The 24,626-nt window shown below is 38.5% G+C and overlaps 1 protein-coding gene across 2 annotated transcripts; it reads right to left on the reverse strand.

The window, feature by feature from the left end:
* Positions 1-1,892: 1,892 nt before the first annotated feature.
* On the reverse strand, positions 1,893-21,969 carry mtx2 (metaxin 2). Of its 2 annotated transcripts, XM_008429110.3 has the most exons (10): positions 21,804-21,969; positions 19,743-19,790; positions 19,626-19,672; positions 19,078-19,150; positions 18,933-19,009; positions 14,677-14,769; positions 14,563-14,601; positions 14,367-14,492; positions 7,560-7,636; positions 1,893-2,478 (listed from the first exon to the last, which is right to left on the reverse strand). In XM_008429110.3, exons 1-10 carry the CDS (start codon positions 21,841-21,843, stop codon positions 2,310-2,312), a joined length of 789 nt encoding a protein of 262 aa, XP_008427332.1. In that variant the 5' UTR covers positions 21,844-21,969; the 3' UTR covers positions 1,893-2,309. The 2 variants fall into 2 exon arrangements, with proteins under 2 accessions (XP_008427332.1, XP_081472167.1); XM_081616041.1 differs by lacking the exon at positions 7,560-7,636.
* Positions 21,970-24,626: the final 2,657 nt, after the last annotated feature.

Raw genomic sequence — 24,626 nt, forward strand, 5'->3', positions numbered from 1 at the left:
TTTCCACTGAAAGCTCTGGTTTGAACAATAAATGCCATGTGGGTGAAATTTTTTGGATGATACTCTGATGTCCCATTCTCCTGAAGGCAACACAGAGTTGCACCACCAGAAACTGACAAACACTGAAGAGAAGAAGAGCTATGATTAATGTAGTTACAGTTCTATCCATGTTTTAATGTTGCAGACCTCAGTCGTTTTGCAAATAGTTCAGTTTAAACTGGCATGTTGTACATATTTTATCTGATCATTTTGTGGAATATTTAACAACTAGAAAATGGCAAAGAACAAGAATATTTTTTCCACTCTGATTGGCTGCTGTTAGGCCTACCGATTTTAACTTGAATGTTCATTCGTTGCATTTTTCGTAGACACCTGTGAAAATAATTTCTATTCCCATGACTTTTTTGTTCTCTGGGAAATTATTTTTGATGATAAATACAGAAACAAGCATAAAAATCAAAACATCTACAATAGATGTATTATTACATTATTTTATTATTAATAATAAAACTCATTATTTTATTATTAATAATAAAATAATGGCCCGTGCAAAGTAGCCTGCAAATTCTTTGGTGGGGGGCGGTGAAGTACCTGGATAAAGGCTGAGGGGGCGCTGGCCCAAAAAAGGTTGAGAAAAACTGCTATAGAGCCTTGCTGACACCTAGTGGACATTATTCACATATTTAATTTGGTCCACATGGTGTCATCGACTGTCTTTCAGACACGTTTGTCCATTGGACACCATTTGTCTGTAAGTTCATTTTATTAATTATTTCAGTATTGGGTAATATTTTATAAGAAAAGTTCTATGTTCCCCAACTAAAATTCAAAGCTCCATCGTTGGCTAATTAGTAATAATTGGGAGTTGTTTGTTTGCTGTAGTCTAGTTGTTTTCATTATTTTGTATGTGGTCGATATATACTTTTGTGATTTCTTACTTTTTTACAAAACAAACCAGAAAAGAGTTGCAAAATAAAACAAAAAAACGATCAAGGACTGGATTATGGATTATTTTCAACTGAGGTGTTAGGTAGTTGTGTAGCTTTGCAAGAGCGACCCATTGTGAGGGCAGCATAGACATTGGAGAGTCCGAGCCAGAGACTCTATATATCCAGGACCCCGCTGAGGGTGTAGAGCTGGTCCAGTGTTCTACACGACCATGACGAAAACCACACTGTTCTTCCTGAATCCGAGGTTCGACTATTTGATGGACCCTCCTCTCCAGGACCCCTGAATAGACCTATATATATCAAGGTAATTTACACTGAGGAGTTCTGGTCAGGTCCTGAAACTGTTTAATGGACCTGGTGGAGCACAGAGACAAAAATGAATGAAGTCCAACAGTAGTATGACTCTACCATGTTTGCAGATCTATGTAGGCAGATTTTTTTCATATTGGATTAAGATATTTTTTCCTCCGCAGAGCAGTTTCTAAGTCTTGCCAGATAACCTCAATGAAGCTCATTAAATTATCCAGGTTTCAAGCAGATGTGAAACATTTACAACGGCATGCTGTGTTTGTCACATTAAAACAGAAAAAGGAAGTGTTTTGAAAGCTGTTACTGCAGCTATGTGGTTGGTTACTTCTATGAAGAGAGACGGTCTGGTTGATGTGTCTCTACTGACCTCCAGTTGTGCTGCGTTTGGTCAGCGTGGCTCATCATTCATCATGTCCTGGATGTTCGGAGGTCAAACCGGTGACCTCACAGGAAATGTGAAAGACGGTGAACTGTGGGGCGGCTGGAAGCAATGGGACCTTACCAATGAGCTTCAGGCAGCCTGAAGGCAGGAACACATTCAAGTGTAGCAACTGCTTCCAGAAGCTCAGAAACAGACAGAGTCCGTAAGGGTTACTTCTATGAAACGACGAGGAAGAACTTCAACCAATAAGATTCAAGGTTCACACTCGGCTTTTATTGGGAACGAAGATAAAACTACTTAGCTGACTGTCTTATGTAGGCACTTTACATCAACACAAGCAAAACAATGGGGAGGTCCTTCATCAGTATGTTCCTGTGATTTTGTACAGCAGCAGCTCAAAAACTGCCTGAGAAGAAAATAAACTCGACCTGATTTGACCTCTGGCGTCAAGTGGAGTTCTTCCCTCTGAAACTCGGTAATCCTGTAATCCTGCTGGTTAAAGTGTGCAACTGGAAATACTCAAAAAAAAAAAAAAAATCAAATGTACAAGCGTGGACCTAAGAGGAGAAGTGAGCAGCACAGACATTGGCGTGGCAGTTGCTACGGCGCAAGGAATGAGAGGAGACGCAGAATGTACAAGACGAGTCATCAGAGAGAGCGGTGTTTGTTCAGTCCTTCATAAGCTTTTTGTCTTCGAAGTAGGTCTGCTCGATGCGCCTGCAGAAGGACAGCAGGTTGCTGTAGCTCTTGACCCGCTCTGCCAGCTCAGTGCTGGTGAGTCTGGTGGTGAGGATGGTGAAGAGGTGGCCAAACACCAGCGCGTCCAGCTCCGTCGCCCTGCAGTACACAGCAAAGCTGCTTAATCAAAGCGGCATGGCAAATCAGGAATTCACATTCCTGATTTAGTTTTGTTCATTTACATTTTAACATCCCAACTCTGCTTTCTTCAGTTTAGTTCAAAAATGCTTTATTGATGTCAATTAAAAGTTGTCTCAGTATCTTCAAAAATCATCATTGAGCAGGAAAGGATCCTCTGACTGAAAACATTATTTGACTAAAATTACAGAATTTGGAATTAATAAATAAAATTCAATCAATTTTCAATAAATTGCATTTTTTCTAATAAAACGTTTTTGCACTAGGAAGTGGTTTTCTGGATGTATTTTCTGTATTTCACGCAAAACTGCAATAGAAACACTTTTTTCACAACAGGACTTACATCAGGGGTGCCCAAAGTCGGTCCTCGAGGGCCGGCGTCCTGCATGTTTTAGTTTTCTCCCTGGTTTTACACACCTGCATCAAATGATGGCTCATCAGAAGGCCTAAACAGAGCACTGACTTGCTGAGGAGGTTGTTACAACTAAAGAACTAAAACATGCAGGATGCCGGCTCTCGAGGACCGACTTTGGGCACCCCTGACTTGCATGATCAAACCGCAGACCGTTACTACTGATGAAGCAGACGACAGGAAGTGGTAGGATGACGGCTTGGTGCAAACAAACTTATTCATGTGTGATTTTTAATTGAGTTTATTTAATAGAAACACCAATTTTGTGAAATAGCATTTTTTTCCACATTATCAGAATATCAATCAAGTTTGTAATGGAAATGCAGCTACTGATGCTGTCATTAGCTTCTTTAGCTAACAGCTAAAATAAACAAACAGGCAGCACAGAAGATATTTCACAGTAACTTGTCCTGAATGATCGCAACAGTAGTTAGCAAGTGCTGCTAATCGGCCTCCTTTGTTTTTCCCACTTCTCTTCTCTCTGCCTCATTGTTGGGGATATCCACTCTGTTAGATGGGAGAGATGCTTTGAGGATGCTAATCAACTGCTAAATAAAAAAGAAACAGCCTGTTGTCATGGTTGCATACCATAAGGGTCCAAAAGTAAAAAAGGAGCAAAAATCCTTCTATCTGCAAATCAGATAAACCATAAGAGAAAAGCTCCAACATGACTGCACAGATCTAGAATTTATCTTATTGGGATTTTTGTGACAGACCCACAATAAGTGCAGGGTTTCCCCCAGAGAATTTGCTAAGCCCGGTGGTCGGGGCACGGAGGCGGTCCACCTCCATTGGTGGTCCACAGTGTTTTTGTATTAAAAGATGTTATGTTGACCATAGACATGAATACATAGATGCCTCATTGAGCGCTGAGTCCTACGTTATGTCGCCATCATCTTGTATGTGGCAGTAGAGCGATTGGAGCTCCCTAAGTCATGTGCTGTGTGGACTTTTTTCAACCGTTTTACAATACAAACTGGATTCATTGGCATTACCTTTCACAGGTAAGGATGAAAAAATAACATAATTTTTTTGAGCAGAATTACTTGACTTTGCAGCCAGAAACTTGCATCTTAACAACAGAGAAATATTTCCTGTAACCACTGAAGTAACCACTGATTGTTAACGTTTTCATACTGTTTTCTAATGAGAGAGCTGATGAGAAACCGCTGTAAGAGGGGAAGTGCATTAAAGACCAGGGGGTTTTGTGAGGAAAGGTCAGTCAGGGTCAGCGCTGGAGCTGCTGTTCTTCAGTCTTCTGTTTCACAGATCAGCTTCACAATGCCGGTATTTAGCTATGCTATAAACATGCTATGAGTCAGACCTCCAACATGCTGAAAATGTCTTTTTTCTGAATGTGAAAGATTTAGATATGTATTTTCTATTACACTTTTGGATAATTTCTCTTTTATCCTTGGCTTTAGGATAAAAGCCAATGATAATTTAAGTTGATACCTGTCGGTGACAGGTATCAACTTAAAATACTTCTGAGACGTGTACCAGGATGTCTCAGAAGTCACTGGACTTCTCCCATTTTGACCAGCAGACTGAAACCCTGCTTGTGGCAGCGTTCCCAGTATAATAAATAAATGTATTCCTTCACTTTTTGTGAATGTTTAAATATCTCAATCTGAATCTGAAGTATTAGTGTATTAATACAGCTTATGTAATGATTTTTTTTTTAGTCTGTTAGGATTATTTTCACTCTTTGCTGTCAATAGCAGAGTTGACATACTGTAATTTTTTTTTTCCGGAAAAAAGTAAGACGATATGTAGCTAATGTTTTACAATGACTGATTTATCAAAGTTTATTGTTTTTACAATAAAACATCAAAAAAAGACATTTTTTTTCTCTTGAAACGTTAAATGTACATTAAATTGTGAAATCATGTAAATATGTTCTTGAATAAAACACTGTAAAATTATGTGTCTGTTCATCAATGTCAATGTAAAAACTATTTATCAGAATCATTTCTATCAAATAAAAACATTGTGCTCTTTATTCAGAAATCCCTCAGAACAATTAAATAATCACATCAAAAGTTAGAAATGCTGTCTTAAGTGCTTTCGTTGATTACCAAATATATTAGTGTTTGAGAAAATGTGTCAATGACAGGTATTAACTTAAAATACTTTGTAGAATGGCACTTAGTGAAGTTTGGTCCATTTACTTGAATTAGCTTACTGGCACATAGGCTACATTCAATATAGCGGACGCTGTGACGTATTGCAGCAACGGGACGACCCGCTCCATGAGACCTCTACATATTCATGCCTATGATGTTGACAGGAAATGTAAAAATATTACTGGGTAATAATTAGATGTTATGGGAAAATATCGTGAGTGAAACTCTATTTAAACCCACAACTATAGAATCTTAAAAACAACAAATCAAAAAAAAAAAATACAGCTAAAATTAATATCAGTTATTTGCACTTCTGTTTAATAAAAATTAAGTCAGCAGCTCCATAAGGCCCCATTTATGTGGCTTCATGGCCCCATAAATGCTAATATTTTAACACAGACCACAGATATATAAATGTAACATTTGTTTATTGAGATTATCAATGCTGCTAAATTGGATTTTAAATGGTTTCAGCAAATAATTTAAATTGTTTAACATTTAAATGTAAGATTTTAAGGAGCTGGCAAGTTTATTTTGTAAAGGTTCAGAGAACATAGATTGTTTTGTTATCATAGCAACAATCTGATGTTGAGTTTAATCTTTGAGTTTGAACTCTGTTCACAAATACAAATTAGTAAAACTGCAATTATAACTTAATACGTTTTAGGTTGGCAAATTCGACTACTACCCCTCTCTCAGATTTCACTAAATCTAACACAGAAGCTGTTAGAGGTGCTGATGTTTTTAGCAGCAAGAGGGGCCGCTAAGTCAAATACTGCTCCAGGCCTCATACAGCTTAGTAACACTTCCATTTTGTCTGTTGAGTTTTTAATAAGCGCCACAAAAACTGTTTTGGTTGCTTGAGTTTTAAGGGACGAGTTTCTCAGATCTGAGAAACTCAGATCTTGTCCCTTAAAACTTAGCCAAAGTTGATGCACACGCATCAACTTTGGCTAAGTGGACAAAGCATTTGATACGGTTTCATGCTTCATGTAACCTGAAATATAATAATAGAAATAATAATAAAATAATATAAAACCAACGTAATGCGTCACGAGTCGAGCGCGAAAATTCCTCACCGGGCTGAATCTGCATGATGAGGTTAGCGCTGGTTCGTTAATCACTAACGCTCCGGCCAACCGGGACAACATATATAAATTTTATAGGGAAGACAGGGAAAAAAGGTTGGGCAGCGTGTTGAGATGTAAAAGCCGCATAATTCTTTGTTATATTTCACCGCTCCCTCAACAAGCTCCTTTGAAAGCAAGTTATACCTGCGGTTCACATAGAGCTGCGCAACCACAGCTGACGTGGTGGGTTTTAAACTCTTACTTTGATGCAGAGTTCTGCAAAAAGACATAATTCGTCACAGGGAGTTGATGTAAATATCCATACATGTCACCCAGTGTCCAGTTTGAGTCAAAGGAGGCGTGCGATTATGTACATGTTGAGGTAAACTAAAGAAATAAATCAGTGACAGCCAGGTAACGCGCAGAGGCTTCTGTGTGATTAGTTCGCTCTGCCCGCTTTAAATGCATAAAGTATAAACCTATCTTTAATAAACCTATATTTTAGGAATAAATATGCTCAGCCAGTGAAACGCTCAGAGCAACAGAGAAGCTTGCAATCTGGCTTGATTTAAAAAAAAAAAAACAATTAAATGATTTTTATTTTTTATTATCATTTTCCTTAAAATAAAAACAAGCAACGTTTAGCCGGGGCTAGTAAAGCATGGTGGGCCGCCAGGCTTATAATACACTGGGGGAAGTGGTTCATAATAAAATCTGAAAAGTGCAGCATGGTAAATGGACTGAACTTATATAGCGCTTTTCCAGTCATATTGACCACTGAAAGCGCTTTACACTGGAGTCACATTCACCCATTTGCACACTCAAACACACACACAAACGCTGATCTGCAGATCAGTGGGCAATTTGGGGTTAGGTGCCTTGCCCAAGGGCACATCAACATGTAGGAGGAAGCTGGAATTGGACCTACAACCTTCCAATCACAAGACGACTATTCTACCCACACAGCCACAGTCACCCCCATATTATGTACATATTCAAGCCCAATGAAACCAGTTGCTTTAAATTGAAAGAGTGAATGGCTCAACTTTAGCCCTACCAGAACCTCAGTCAGGAAAATCTGCTTTCACATTTTTATTTATAAAAAATGAAGGTAAAACCTATCATTTATAATGCACTTCATAGTTGTATGATCCTTTGTGTTGGTGTTTCGGTAATTTCAATCATTTAAATGTTACATATTGCTGATGCTCCTGTCAGGGAAACAAATACAAAAAAGATGGAACAACAACAAAGTTACTTTCAAATAGTTTCACTAATAAATTTTGCCAACTTATTTTTGATGCTTTCTCAAGTTTAATATTATGGATTTTAAAGATCAATGAACAATGAACAATTTTCAATGGAGCAAGCTTGCGCAGATGTATCCACCAGGTGGTGCTCAAACATGTTTGTGGTCAACAGACTGATACCTACTGTTTGTTGAAGAAATAAGGCTGAGTGCCCAGTCTCTGAGACAGAGCCTGACAGCACTGGTTCACATCTTCATAGACCTAAAACACATAGAAACAGCAGATGTCTGATTTTCAGGTAGATATTTTCCGTGACAGAAGTGTTCACACGTCTAACTTTTTCACATTTTCTCTCGCATCACAACCAAAGTTTGATGGATTTTATTCCAGTTTAGTCTGATAGACCAAAAGTGTCTCTAGCAACTTTTCACCCATAACTCAGTCAGATTTAATGGAGCCGCTGTGAACAGTTTCTAAGTTTTCCCACAAATTTTCCATCTGGTTTTTGTAGGTCTATATTCTGTGACAATACTAGGTGCTGGTTCACCAGAGCTTGGCCTGTTGCAGAAAGCAATAAATCAATGAATCACATGGTAGATTAAAATGAGCTCAATCATTTCCATTTGCATGATTTATTGATTTTCTCTTTCTATGGAAAGTGCTCTTCAGTCTGGTGTTTAGACCTCTTTTTTTTTAAAAGGACAATTTTACTTTATTTATTGTTTCTGTTGTTTTATTTACTTATATTTAAAATGTCTTCCAGTTCCAGTGTTAAATGTTCATCAGAATTTATGCTACCTGAAAAAGTTCTCAAACAGCAATATTACTGTTTATCGTTGACAGGCCTACACTGAACCTCAGACACGATCAGTCTGGCTGTACTGTAGCCTGGCAGATTGCTGCTGTAATGTGATGAGATGCAGACAGCAGTTATTATAAGCCAAACATTACAGGATGCATAAAGTCACTATGAAGCAGGTTAGCTTCAATAAAGAACTGAGCTTCATGTTATGTGCTTCAGGCACATAATGACAATTTTGGTCTATTTTTTCTTGATTGTTTTTTATAGACTCTTAGTTGAATGACCTTTTGTTAATATATGTTGGAGTTTGGACAATTTCTTATTTTTGGTAATTAATTTGATTGCGTTAATTTGTAGCGCTGTTGGTCCGCCTATAAATAGGCTGGGTTTCGACATGTTAAAGAGACACCCTTCCACTCGCTTCCGCTTGCTCCACCACCACCGGGAATGTGTCTTGACGCGGTGCGCACACGTCCAGTTGCTGTAGGCCGCAGCTGACGTCTCCAGCCTGCCATGCGGTATTGTTGTTAGCCTCTATTTGTTTGTGTTTATGTGGTGATTTTGGCCTTGTGGGACCGGTTGTCCTATTTTCAATTTTTCTTTTGCACTACGTTCTTTTTTCTTTAGTCCGGTAATAGTAGGAGCTTCGACGGCCCTGTATAGCGTTGGCCCCCTGCTGTACCGTTTTGTTCTGTTTGATTGGCTCCCCAGGTCCAACTTTCTCTTAATACTTTTGAGGGTTTTTTTATTATTATTTGGACACGGGAAACCGAGGACATTTAACTCTCCTTTTTCTTCACAGAAAATGAACCAAAAATGAAAGTTCAAGAAAATTTAAGAATAATACTGTAACAAATAATATGTAACATATTTGTGGGGGCTCGTTTAACAAAGTTCACCTTTAGAAATTAGTCGTGTCCTGAGGTTGTTTTTTTTATTATGCTGGTTCTTCTGTGCATTTTGGCACAGCTGGCGCGCATTGCGGTGGTTAAATAGGATATTTGGGCGTGGTGTTTTTGTGGCTTTGTGTGTGCATGGGCTTTTCTGATAAAGTGTGGCTTGTTTCTGCAGTCTAGACATGGAGTTTGATCTGGAGGAGTTTGTTAAAAAGCCCACATTGGGGTCTTTGGGCAAATGCTGTTAGTAGCCCAGCATTTCAAGGTTACAGCAAATAAACGTGCTAAAAGGGGAACATTTGAAGCTGAGCAGCACTAGTTCAGGTTGGGATTTTTCCTGCTACAATTTTACCAAAAAGTCCTGCTGGGTCTCCATCAAAAGCTTGGATGCTGGATGAACCGGTTCGTTTGAAAAATTAGGACGGCTTGCTTTGAGAGAGAAGGAGCTGTATTTTGAACAAGGAAAACTGGAGATACAAGCTGAACTGCATTTGAAAGAACTCGAGCTTGGTGCTGGGTCTTCGCAATCCCAAACAAATGATTTTGATGTTAGTAAAAATGTTCGCTTGGTTCCTCCATTTAAATGAGCGGAATGTTGAAAAACATTTCACGTAGTTTGAGCGAGTGGCACTTACGCTTAAATGGTCTAAAAATGTGTGGACTTTGTTGTTGCAGTGTACATTAAGTGGCAAAGCGCAAGAGGCATATGCATCCCTGTCTGTGGCTGATAGCCTTGATTTTGAAAAAGTTAAAAAGTCACCTGCAAAGTTATTTTGCAGGTGTATGAAAAAGTACCTGAAGCTTATCGCCAAAAATTTCACAAATTAAAAAAACACTATAATCAAACTTCTGTGGATTTTGTCAGAGATAAAGAAATTTTCTTTGATCGTTGGTGCGCTGCTAAAAATGTTGCCGACTTTGCACAACTTAAGCAGTTCATTGTAATGGAAGACTTTAAAAACAGCTTGCCAGGCCGCAGCATATATGCTGAAGCCTTATATCGAGTGTGCGCCCACTCTGAATAAATCTGTCAGTTGTGTTTCCAGTGAACGAGCTGCGTCACTTAACCTGCGTCGGGGCAGGTGTGGACGCACGGGAGGAACTCTCCAGTGCTGAACCTGAAGGTGACGTCTTTTCAGTGACGTGCGGTGAGGTTCATTGCTGGTGAGGCACTGACTTACGACTTATACACTATGCATGTTATTGGAAGTACAGAAATTTTGCGCAGGCATACAACGCTGGGGGGCAAAAAGACTAATCACTTACATGTCATCCATAGCCGCGTTAACTCAGTGAAACTTAGAAATTTAGGTATTAATTTCGTGCTATCCACAGCAAAGGGAAAGAGGCATTCGCCAAGCTACGCGCAGACTCGTTGCCATAGCAACTGACAACAATGCCACTTCATGTTTTAGGATTTAACACCAGAAAAACATTCAAGAATTTTGCACACAGAACAGAACATTCAGTATGTTGTTGCAGTACGTTTTAGGCTTAATGTTTTATTAACAAATAATTGCTGTGGTAGATTAGCTACCGCTTCTACTTTACTAAATTATTTAGACATACAAACTGTAGCCCACAAAATGCACATTTCATTAAAAAAACTGAACAAAAACATCCTGTTTCTGTCTTACCTTTACTTATCAACGAAATCCATGCACCGCTAATTCTGCACAAAAATTTCTGTTTGTCCAAAGCCAAGTCTATCCTCGGCATGTCTTTTCTACTCCAAGAATCGTCAAACTGTCTCGAAGCAAAACTTTCAGCTCCGGTGTTGGTCTTCCTTTAGTTATTATCTCCTACTTCAATTGAAAATCCACTTTAGAAAACTGTTTAAGTTTAGAAATGTAGTCCTTCTTGTTGATGTCGGAAAAGAGGAGAAAACAAATGTATTGCTGTACTTTACTGTATGGCCAGCTCCATGGCTAGCTCACCGTGTCTTACTCTGTAGTTGTGGAGCCACAATATCTGAGATCATGAGCGCCCCCTGCCATGAGGCAAGAGAACTGCCTGCCTCACCTCGAGTCTGTTCTCTGCTGTGTGCTCCTCCGCACACAAAATACTACGGAGCCCTCCAGGGAACATGGGGATTTTTTTTTCTTTTGTGTTCCCTCGCAAAAGGTTTTGCGTTCCCTCGCAATAATCTACTAATCAGTTCATACGGCATAACTCAATACTGTAAGCCTTTTTTACGGTGGCCGCAGTACTTTCTGCTTCAATACAAGCTTACAGGATCTAGAAAAATATTTATGGGGTGGCAAGACGGGGGCAGGATTTTTTTCAGGGGTGGCAGCACCTGAAAAAAAAAGAAAATAAATATATATATATATATATATATATATATATATATATATATATATATAAAAAACGTCTCATTCTCACGTTTAGCTTACACAGAGACCTAACATTGGACTTAATTTACTTGTTGCAAAATATTGTTTTTAACTTGCATTGTTTCAAAATGAGCTTCATGTAGCACTGAGGATTAAATATAATTTCTTAATATAGTATAGTAAATTGTTTTTATGTCTTTCATACTCCTGCTAATTGATATGTATTACTGGATTGGACAGCGCCTATTAGTCGCTATGTGATTCATTGAGTTATGTCCAGAAAACCATTTTATCCCAATGCAGGACGAGCAGAAATCTGTCACAAAAATATTCATAGCACCATCATTTGTTATCAGATATATCTATACGACTTAAAATAAAGAGGAGAAAACTGAAAAATTCTCCGTGATACAAATCTATAAACAATTTTGTTTCTGTTAGTTCTGTCAAGATGCAAGAAGGGGCGAATTTCTCTCATATTGGTCAATCGTTTTATTTTAAATATGCTGTAGGAGTCGTAATTTGATGATTAGTTCAGTTTTTGTCACTTGTTTAACTTTTAGAAATTGCAGCGACTGCAGTGCACCACAATAAAGCTGATAAACAGGAGAAGAACCAAACACCACTTCTATTCTGCCTTCTCTCGCTTTGTGTGTCGGCTCAGTGACCCGTTGCCATGGCAACCGACAGACAACAGCTCAACGAGCAGTTACAGCAGAGATTAGCGATCAGGGGAATCAACACCAAAAAACAAATATTTCCCACACAAAAAAGTAGCAAAAACACCTAAACAAAACATTCAGTCTGTTGCATTATGCTATTAGGCTTGATGTCTATATTGTCATTATTAATACGTTTTCGCCTGAGCACCGCGGTGGTTGATTAGTTGATTTTAAACAGCTGCTCTACTGATGACTTGGTGGGCAGGTTGACCTGTTTTAGTGCTAACGGAACCAAAACACACCGAACTGCGCAGTACATGTTAGGTTATCAAAGTCAATAGAAGGCTAGCAACAGTTAGGCTAACATAACTGACCCACTGCTCACTTTTTCAATGTTTTCTTTAAGATAAAACTTTTTCCTCATGTTTTCTTAAGTTAAAACTTTTTTCTCACCTGTTAAATCTGAAGCCCCTTGTTACCTAATTCATAGGGTTGAATTGACCGCTAAATATTGCGTCCATTTTTCAGATTCTTTGCGTGACTGTGGTATTTTCCTGACCACCCATGATGTTGCCTCAATGGACAGCAATGGCGCATGTGTGGCGCACGATAAGTCACGTAAATCCAGTCCAGTAATTTATATCCATCCATATCAATGGACCTTACCAAGCTCCGCCCAGAAACGGCCCTCGAAAGTCTCAAGTGACTGCATGTCTCACAAACAAAATCTCGCAGTGCTTAGTTTCTATGTGTAATTTCATTTTGGCTGCAGAGTATTTCTGAGTCGATTAGTGTAGCATTTCTGCCGGATTTTCAAACAATATCAGCCACGACAATGGACAGGGGAACCAACAAGTTCATGTCATCAGAAAAGATGACATGAACTTGTTGGTTCCCCTGTTTTCTGGATGACATCAAGGTGTTTGAGCCACGCGATGCCTCCAAGATTGTCGTCACAGCTAAATGCTACCGGTCGATGAGGAACACAGCAAATCCTCAGACCCTCAGCATAAATATAGCTGTGGACAAGATCACTGACGCCTATTGTTCTTGCAAGGCTGGGTAAGTCGGGCATTCATGGTTTTGAGGGTGATTTCTGTTGGCAAATGTTCGTATGTGCCTAGGCCTGATACAAGGCACTCGGAGGCTAACACGATTAGTGTGGCTAACACGATTACAGTTTAGTAAAAAGCCTTTTCAGGTAAAATAAAATCTTTAATGTATGTCAGATGCGGTACACATTGCATATTAACGTAAGACTGTAACAGACAGGCTTCAAGGTGTAGAAGTTGTATCGGTACTGCCATTATGCTGTACTTGGCTAAAAGGTTTTCATAATGGATGTGTTTATTATTTATTTTTTTCATTCACTAAACACAAAGAAAGCAAAGCAATAATTCTTACACCAGCAGACACTCCTTTGTTCTTATTGATCCTACAACGGTTGAGCTGCAAATGCGGTCGATTAAAGCATAAGCTTTAATCCAAGCAAGCCATTCCGTTTCAGATTTTGGAAATCTGTGAATTTTAGTTCCACAAATACGATCAGGATACCTGACATCGCCTGTGCAGATACCCCACTGACAGTGGAGAACCATTCTTTTTCGAGTCCTGACGCAAAAACTTTCTGCCGGTCTGCTAGTCCACAATGTACATTAGCATGTGTTTACTACTGAAGCTTGTGTTTGCGGCCCCTGTGGTAAGGTCCATTCTGCTGCCTCGCGCTCTGTCCTTCTCTCGCACTTTCCGCTACTCAGCAGTAGGTGTTACATTGTTTTGCATTCATTGTTGTCGGGAAAAAAGAGATTCATGCGCTTATTGTCCGATTTCCCATAACTATTTATTGAATTCATAGTCGCCAGCTGGGGTAGCAATAGGGGTGGCAAGGCTCTCATTTGGAGTGGCAACTGCCACACCATGCCACTCCAGTAGATCCGCCCCTGCAAGCTAATAAGGATTACAGTATTCGACGGCCCTGTATAGTGTTGGCCCCTTGCTGTACCGTTTTGTTCTGTTTGATTGGCTGACCAGGTCCAACTTTCTGTTAATACTTTTGAGGGTTTTTTTGTGTTGTTTTTTAATTTGGACACGGGAAACTGAGGACATTTAACTCTCCTTTTTCTTCACAGAAAATCAAAAGCAGCTGAACCAAAAACGAAAGTTCAAGAAAATTTAAGAATAAGTTTTTTTTGAACCCTCATTCTTGTCTCTTGTCCTCCAATATGTTGTGCCTTTGGTGGACGTAAAAATGTTAAAAACATATTGAAATCTGATCAGGCTTCAGCCCGTCTGAACCTGCTCCAGCGTCTTCCTTCCCCAGCCGATGGCGTTCATCTTCCTGCGCACCTCCCACTGCTTCTGGTAAGCCAGGATGTTCCCGAGAGGCCAGGAGTACGGGCTGCTGTACCTGGGCCGAGAAATCTGCACACAAATGGATAAGGTTAAGAGAGATTCATGCCTCTGGAAGATCTGAGGAAGGAGGAAGACGGACCTCGCCTGCTGTGGTGTCGTCGCACCACTGGACGAACAGCTGCAGAGAGGAGACAAAAGCTGGGTGAGAAATTGCTGCAGCGCTGAAGCATGAGTGTGTGGGTCTGACCGTTACCTCAGAAGTAAGCAGCATGTTATACACCAGCTCCATGTATGCTTTCATCTCAGCTCGCTGTACATCGTCCAAGCTGTCGCTCAGCGAGTGGCCCTGGAAACCACAAACGCATCACTCCCTGTCACCTGAGGAAGATGCATCCTGCCAAAGCTCAACGACCTTCACAAACATTGAAAGATTTGGGTTTTATCTAGGGATGCTCCAATAAGTTTTTTTGCTGACGATTCTGATACCAATCACCAATGAGGGTCGATCACTGATGATCACCTGGATTAACTGTTTTTTCGCTTTAGGTATACATAAATGCTACTATGTGATCTGGAAAAATATAAAAATAATTTATTGGCAAAATAATTTGTTTATCTCTCAATAAATGTATCTGTTCGTCGTCCACAAAGGAACATTGGTCGCAAAGCTGAGCAGTGTGTTAGCCCGCGTAGCTAGATCAACTAACTTGGGTGTCAATCATAGCACAACGATCAACTTTAGTCTCTTTAACATCCGCTCACTCACGAGAAAGGGATATCTTATGCAGGATAGAATTTCTGACCGAAAGTTAGATTTTCTGTGCTTAACTGAAACGTGGCAACAACCAAACGACTTTGCTCCTCTTAACGACACTACTCCTCCAGGGTTTGTTTACATTGCTCAACCTCGTGTTTCTGGCTTAGGGGGCGGGACCGCCATAATCTACCGCAAGAAATGGAGGGTTACACCTATAACTGTTCCTGTCTGTCATTCGTTTGAAGCAACTGTATGTCAACTGTCTGGACCAACTCCCACTATAATTGCCGCCTTGTACCGCCTCCCGAAATATAATAAAGATTTTATTTCTGAGCTTGCTGGCTTCCTCACGCATCTTTCTACGATCTCATCAAATGTAATCAGTCATTGGGGATTTTAACATTCATATTGATAATCAAGAGTCTCCACTTTCCAAAGACTTCATATCGTGCTTGGACAGCTTTGGACTTCAGCAATACACAACTTTTCACACGCATACTAAAGGAAATATATTGGATTTAATCTGTTACACCCACTGACTGTAAAGAAATGATCTGCCATTCTCAGATCATTTCTGAGAATCTGCCATTCTCAGATCATTTCTTTTTATCATTTGGAGTTAATATTTCACTTTCTAAATCTAACCCCCGTGACATAACCTTCCATAAAATTAAGAACATTGACCTGGATAATTTATCACATTGTCTATTAAGACTACCTACTGCTGATAATTTTTCTTCCACAGATGAGCTATTGGCTCACTACAACAAAAGTCTTCACAGCGTCCTGAACAATCTTGCTCCACTTAAAACCAGATCTGTTTCTTTTACTCTTACTGCACCTTGGTTTAATTCCACTCTTCGACAGTTAAAAACAAAAGGACGTCGCCTTGAAAGACTGTACCAAAAAACTGGTCTTACTGTTCACAAAGACATGTATTCCAGTCACATTCTTTTATACAAAGATGCAATTTCTTCAGCCAAATCAACATATTATTCCACTTTAATCAGTTTTAACAAGGATAACTCCAAAACTTTATTTTCTGTACTTGCAAACATTACCAGACCATTAGATTCCCTTCCTCCTCACCTGTATACCTCTGATTTTTGTAACACTTTGGTATCATTTTTTACTTCTAAGATAGAAATTATCCATCAGGAACTTATACCCAGTCTTGCCTTAATATCATCTGTCCCAGTTTCAGTTGTTCCTACTAATTCAATCTTGGTCTTCAGCCTCCCTTCTGTTGATGATGTCACCAAATTAATTAAAAAATCAAAATCTTCAATCTGCCATTTAGGTCCTCTTCCCACTGTTCTTGTTAAAGCCACCCTCCCCTCTCTTGTCCCCTCTCATCACTAACATTATGTATTCTTCCCTTACTACTGCTGATCTTCCCTTGGCTCTCAAAACTGCAGCAATAACCCCAATACTTAAGAAACATGGTTTAGATCCCAATAAACTCAATAATTTTCGCCCTATCTCAAATTTTCCATTTATTTCAAAAAATTCTAGAAAAGACAGTTGCTGCTCAACTCCATTCTCATTTTTCCAGCAATAATCTATATGAACAATTCCAATCTGGCTTCCGTCCACTCCACAGTACAGAAACAGCGCTTCTTAAAATTACAAATTATCTCCTCCTTGCTGCTGACTCCGGTTTATTATCCATACTCCTTCTCCTTGATCTGACTGCGGCTTTTGATACAATTTCACATAACATCCTTATTGACAGATTATCCTCTCTTGGCATTGTAAATACACGTCTCAACTGGTTTCGTTGATATCTCTCAGGCCGCTCTCAGTTTGTTCAGTTAAAATCATTTACTTCTCGCCCAGTTACCGTCTCCTCAGGTGTTCCCCGGGGCTCTGTCCTGGGACCCTTGTTGTTTATCATTTACCTCCTCCCCCTTGGTAATATTTTTCGCAAACATAACATCCAGTTTCACTGCTACGCGGATGACACCCAACTCTATGTTTCAACCAAACCTAGTTCCATGCTTCCATTTTCCTCCCTCACTGATTGTCTTCTTGAAATAAAACAATGGTTTACTGTTAACTTCCTCAAATTAAATTCCAGTAAAACTGAACTTCTCTTAATTGGTACTAATTCAATACTAAGTAAACTTGATAATTTCTCCATTTCAGTTGATGACTCCTCCATTTTTCCCTCCCCTCAGGTTAAGAGTCTGGGTGTCATCCTCAATAGCACCCTCTCTTTTGCCTCCCATGTCAATAATATCACTCGGTCAGCTTATTTTCATCTCCGAAATATTCACCGTCTCCGTCCTTCTCTTACTCTGCACTCCACTGCTATTCTGGTCCACAGTTTGGTCACATCTCGTTTAGACTATTGTAATTCTCTACTTTTTGGTTTGCCACAGAAAACTCTGTATAAATTACAATTGGTTCAAAATTCAGCTGCTCGTATCATTACACAGACCTCCTTAATTCATCACATCACACCTATTTTACAACAGCTCCATTGGCTTCCAATCAGATATCGCATCAACTATAAAATACTTCTTCTAACTTTTAAAGTAGTTTACAACCTCACACCTTCACATCTCTCTGACCTCCTTCACATTGCCACACCCACCCGTTCCCTCAGATCCTCTTCTTCTGTCCATCTCACTGCGGCTGCTCGTCTTGTCACTATGGGGAGCAGAGCATTCAGCCGCTCTGTTCCCAAACTCTGGAACTCACTCCCACCTCATCTCCGGACCATCGAGTCTTTGCAATATTTTAAGTCCAAACTCAAAACCCATTTGTTTGAACTAACCTTTAATTATCTTTGTACTGTCTTATAAATCTTGTTTGTGTTTTTTGTTTTTGTTTTTATTACCGGTATGTATTTTATAATTTGCTTGCTTTTATGTCAAGATGACCTTGGGTGTCCAGAAAGGTGCCTACAAATAAAATGCATTATTAATTATTATTATTATTATTATTATTATTATTATTATTATTATTATTATTATTATTATCTAATTTAGACATAAAGCATGCAAAATACTTGCAGTTACAATACAGCAGCTATTCAGTCAAAGGGACAACTGAAAAACTTGCAATCAGTAAAACAATATTTAACAGTAAGGCTCTTAACAGTCTAAATTATATACAAGTCAAATACATCTCACATGAAATAATGTCAAATAAAAAAGGAAACATTCATTTAAAGTAAAATGCAGGTTGCATCACAATAAACAATCCTGAGTCACTAAATTCAAACTTTCTGAGGGCATGGCTAGCTGATTAATGCTGGTTCTAATTGGTTGTTTCTGACCAAGCTGAGTAAACGCACTCTATCGAGGCAGATGAGAGCTTCTGGTCTAATCAATGGCGGGGAAATAATTTTGTCTCATGGTTCTAATAAATATGCTGGTGATCAACATATTTGATCGTACTATATCAAATATGTTTGTTTGTTTTTTAAATGTCATATTAGACTCGTTGTGTTGATACATTTTGACATGCTTCACCCCCGAGTTATTTTTCTATCAAAACACAAAAGCTTCCCCATTATCGCTGAGCGTTGAAGTTCCTCACCACATTGCTTAGGATTTGTTGCTGTGTGCTTGCAGTGTGAGGGAAAGAGGAGATAAGCTGCACACAAAGTGACATACAGGTGATCGGTTTTTGTGATTGACAACAAGAGAATGATCGACGATCACAAATCAGACACTTTTTCACGGAAATCGGCAGATTATGATTGGTGGCAGATTGATCGGCACACCTCTAATTTTTATCACCTTGGCTTTAGTGAACTGCACTATTGGTCCCAGTTCAGACACCACCTGGTTCCCCACGTGGATGAAGGGGATTTTCCCTACGGAGGGAACAAACATCAGGAATGTAGGCTTGGAATGGCGGGACGCCTGTGGTGGGTGTACTGACCAGAGGGTGACATGTACTCAGCATTGTATCTGCAGACCACCTGAATTGGCAGACCACACATCCGGAGGTAGGCCTGCATGTGAAAAGGCAGAGAAGTCAAAACTCTTTCCCTGGCTTGGAAAAGGCGAAGCTAGAGCTGCACAACATTATATTGCAACAAGGGTTTCTGCAATATCACTGTGTTTAATGTGGGAAATGTACAACACTACTGGGAGAGATTCTTTAATAGTACAGCACATTGTGTACTGGTAAAGAATGAGGTGCACTGACTGGTTTCTGGTCAACTACAATCTTTAAAAAACTTCACTTAGTTCAATACCACTTCACTTCATTTAGTTCAATACCAATTGTTTTTTGAAGTCACAAAATATAAAATTGCTAAGTTGGCAACAGTGGGGTAACTATAACTTTTTGTTTTACTGTTAAAGGATTTTTTGGCTCTAGTGATTTTTGACTATGCTGCATTGCACGTATTTATAAATGTAGAGGTTTCACAGAATTAGTATTAAAAATGTCTGCGAAGAAAGATCCAGAAATCAAACTTTTACCTGAACAGAAAGAGATGAGGCATGGTCTGAGAGCAGGATCTGATCATCTGCAGCAGAGAAATGCTTCAACATTAGAAAACATTTAGGCAAAATGTTTCTGCAGATCCTCCAACTTACCCTTTAGCGGTTGGTACAAGGTTGCATTCTCAGGCCAAGGCTCTGCTGCTGTTGATCAAAAACAAGCAGATTTTTCTTCTTCACACTAACTTTAAGTGGAATCTGTCTGCTAAACGAAACTATTTCACATTTTTATTCTAAAATCTACTAGGTCAAAATTCAAGCACTGCAATGTCCCCAGATCCGTTAGCTACAAAGCCCAGAGTATTACCCCTCACCGCTGTGCTTGACCACTTTGTCACATGATCAGATCAACCAGAAAACTGATATCTGATGCAATAAAATCTTGTTTTCAAGACTAATTCAAACTATATGATGCATTTTGTTACGCACATATTTTGGTACAACGCAGTTATTTTAGTGATACAACTAAAAATTCTTAGGTTACTTTTAGATTAACATGTTAACTGCAGATTGAAGAGTCAAAGCTGAAGCCCTTGTTTTGTTCTTCCTCACCTTAAGGTGATCTCTGGTGTTGTGTATTTTCTACCTGGGATTAAACTGTCTGGCTGTAAATAGGTGGATTTACAACTGATGCCTTTCTTCTCACACTTTCTTTAAGCTGCAAACCTCTAAATACAATAACTCCTTTCTTTTTAAAGATCTTAGCTTATGTTAAGTTAATGAAATGTTTTTAATTGGTAAATTCTTGATGCTTTATAGCCTGCCAAATTTAACTGAAAGCAATACAGTTACCTTTTGGGGCAGTTGTCTTCCCCCTCTCTCATTACCCACTTTCCTGTCAAACTACTTCCAAATAAAGGATAGTCAGTGTTTTTCCATGGCAACACTTAAAAACGAATGAAACAAAAAAACAGAGCAATATTTCATCATTTGATATATCAAGTAAGCCAAAGAACCACTTGTGTCTCCAGAGATACAAGTTGCAGAGCCCTGATCTAGCAGATGGAAAGTATGATCCTATCTCAATACAGCAGTTAAAAGTGCAGCACTACAATTATTAATTCATTGTTAAAATAAAATTGTGAAAGTAAAAAAAAATCCACCTCTGAATATTAACAAAATACATTTATTTAGCATAATATCTTCTGTATCTCCGCTGGCCTCTATCTAGATCCGCCCCTGGGCAAAAGGGCTATGTCTGACATTAATAATACATAAATGACCACTGAACACTGAATTAATATGTCAACATTTCTTAATAAAACAAACAGAAAGCCCTAACAAATCTTTTTAAAGTAGGAAATATTTATGTATTTACTGTTAATCTCTTAATATGATTTGTTCTTTAAATGGTCATTTGTATTATTTTGGCTGATACGACTATACATTAAATAAGCAAATAATTGATCATCTAATAATCAAACCATAACAGTCTACTAAAACCACAATAAGAAACTTAATCAATCATAGTAAAATGTTCTACACCATATCAGCCTCAGGAAATGATTGAGGGATGGAGAGATGCTGATGTCTGGTTCTTTGGCTTCTAATCGGGTCTTCAGTGTTAATCTCCTGATCCATTCTGTCTGACATCATGCAGCACACCGCGCCAGGACGAACACATTTGTTTTAATTGCCTGTATTCATCTTCACTAACGTTCAGCCTGGGATTTGAGTCTTCCCTCTCACGTCGGTATCTTTACGAGAGGTTTTGGTTCTAAGGACGGTGGAGAATCGGGTTGAGGATGTTTTAAAAAGACGGGTAGATAGCAGCTCACCGCGGCTGCGTAGTGTCCGTCTCTAGGCAACCACAAGAGCGTCGGTCCATAGCGTTCTGGGGGTCCTTCAGCTCACACGACAATTTAGCTGACCTTAATATATCCTATGTTATATTATTTTGGTCATTATTGTTACAATTAGTCTTGATGTGTGATAGGCATGTCTATTGGACATTTATAGAAATACGGAACAAATCGCGTCCCGTATCGGTTTAATACGGGACGTCACGCAACATTTAACAGCCAAATACGGGACGATTCCTTATTTTAAGGGACATGTGGAAACCCTACTCTGGAATCCTGGTTAGCCTGGCTGAGCTAGCTGGCTAATGCTAGCCTAAAAACGGCTAGCTATTGAGGAACTAGGTGACCGCATTACCTGCCATTTGCGACACGAAAGCCTCCGCCGCCAGCGACATGTTGCAGTACTCTTTCTGTAATTACAACCAGAGAGAGCTAAGAACAGTTCTGCTGCATGTAAGGTTAAGGACAAGTATTCTGCAGTCATGCAACCTTCCGTCTGTGATTAACGTCCCCCAAGAAACTAAGCTACTCCGATGTTATGTTCCAGTTTTCGCTGAGCCCAGTGTTCCTACTTCAAGCTCTTTCAGCCTCAAATTTAGAATTGTACACTTTACATCTGGAGGTCAGTTTTTGTATTTTACTACAAACATGTACTGTAAATGTCTTCCCCCTGTCTCATTACCCATTTTCCTGTCAAATTACTTCCAAATAAAGGCACATTACAAGGACAGTACATTACAGTACACATACTATCCTTGTACTATCCTTGTTTTTACCATGACAATCATATTCACACATGTTTTTCTATAATATCCCTAGTGAAAACATACTTTAGTATATTTCAAATATGCTTATATTTGTGTAAGTACATTTTAAGTAAAATAAGTATTAAGTGTACTACCTATGAATGTATATGAAGTAAACTAAACATGATTGTACCAATTTTGACATTATAACTTTAAACACACTTTTAAGAAATATATTATAAGTGTATCAAGTGTACTAATAAATATGCTTTTAAATATATTTTGTGTATATTTTAAAAATATATGCTCAAAATTTATTTTTTTAAAATTCACTTGAAATTCACTTAACACTTACTTTGAATTGTTAATTTTATTATGTTTTAAATTACATCTGAATGTTTAGACTAATAAAGTATGCCTTTTTAGGTGCCTTAATAATCTTTTACTATTTTTGTTAAAATTATGGAGAGCCATTTCAGCCAAAATTAAATAAATAAATAAATGGGTGAAATAAATAAAAAAATGAGTAAAATAAATCAAAAAATGAAGAAAAAGAGTGAAATAAATAACAAATGTGGTTAAATAAATAATTTAGCTTTTTCAGTAACCCAATTTTTCATTTATTTATTTTTATATGATCAATTTCTCAATTTCCTTTGTTTCATTATTCTATTTTTCCATTTACCCATTTTTCATTAATCTATTTTTCATGTAACCATTTTTTAATTTAGCTTTTTCATTAACCCAATTTTTCATTTATTTTTCATATTATCAATTTCTCAATTTCTCTTTTTCATTAATCTATTTTTCATTTAGCCCTTTATCCATTTACCCATTTTTCATTATCTATTTTTCATTTAACCACTTTTCAATTTCCCTATTTCATTAACCCAATTTTTTCATTTATTTTTCATATTATCAATTTCTCAATTTCTTTTTCATTTATCTATTTTTCATTTATCTATTTTTTATTTGTCAATTTTCATTTATCCCTTTATCTATTTACCATTTTTCATTAATCTATTTTTTAATTTAACAATTTTTCAATTTCCTTTTTCCATTAACCTGATTTTCTATTTCCCAGTTTCATTAATCAATTTCTCATATATCCCTTTTTTATTTACCCATTTTTCTTTTACCTATTTTTCATTTAACATTTGTTTGAAAAATAGTTACTTTTCCCATTTTCCAATTTCCCTTATTCATTTAGTATTTCCTTATTTTCTTATTTATCACATTCTATTTCCCTGCAAAACTTGGAAAAAATAAATGCAAATGAGGAGAGGCACGTCATCAGGCTACAACTTCCCCAATTGGTTGGTTAGCGTCACACCCATACTTTGCTTCAAGAAAGATGGCGACCTACTAACGGGTTATCAATAAGCTGAAGCTCGTTAACTTCATTAGAAAATAGTGTTATTACTCCTGACTTTAGTTTTCGTGTGGCCGCTCAGACAGAACGTGTTTCAGTTGGCGGCTCTCATGGACTCAGAGCTTCACCGTCGGGAGTTTTTATAGTTTGAACGAAGCGGCCGCTGAAGTTGGGTTTCGATTGAAGGTTCGGGACACCTTCGTAGCTACCAGCTGTGATCCAACTATAAGGAGCAGACTTTACTGTACATCGTAAGTGAACTGCAATATCCAGAGGCAGCTCTATGGAGCATCGAGCTGAAAGAATGAAAGTGGCAAGCCTTGGAGATCTTCGTCGGAGGCCATCTTTCAGACATGCACCGCTGCTGTCCGTCCAGGATCCTCCGGTTGCCCAGACGTTGCACGGTAAGCTACTAACGCTGATGTTTGTTTTCCAACTACAGTCATATTTAATCAATAGGGCTCAATTACGATCGCGGGAGGTTTTGAGTTGATCTCGGCAGTAGGTGACAAACTGAACGTCTCCAGGATGTTGAGACCAGCACGTCCTCTGATCCAATACATCTTATTAAGGATAAAATCAACAAAACGTGTTCAAATTAATGGCCCAACAAAATTAATAATCTCTGTAATTATTGTTTAAACAAGGTGTGTGCATTTCGGTACCATTACAAAAATAAAAAGGGACTCAAAGACCCTGATGAGCAGAGCAAAGTTTAAATTGGCTAATCAGCCACCGCTGTGTTCATGAGAGGAGATGCTTGTTAACCGAGAAATAAATATGAAGCCTGAAAACCTAATATCTTAACGGACTGAATCCGTTGTGTTTTTAGTTAATCTATGCTGGGTTTGTGGGGCGCAAGCGGTTGCCACGGCAACAGGTTGATTAAACGACAGTAAAAAGGTAGGAGAGGTTTAGAGTCGATCGCCGTTATTTTACCTTTGTAAACAGACAACCTGAATACAGTGACCTTTAGTGAGGGTACAGAATGGAGAATGGATAAAAGCTGAACTCCTGCTACAATCTTTGCCTCTCTTGGTTACATCCCTGAGGTGTGCCA

Source organism: Poecilia reticulata, chromosome 15 (genome assembly GCF_904066995.2).
Source record: "Poecilia reticulata chromosome 15, P_reticulata-male-v2, whole genome shotgun sequence".
Lineage (NCBI taxonomy): Eukaryota > Metazoa > Chordata > Actinopteri > Cyprinodontiformes > Poeciliidae > Poecilia > Poecilia reticulata.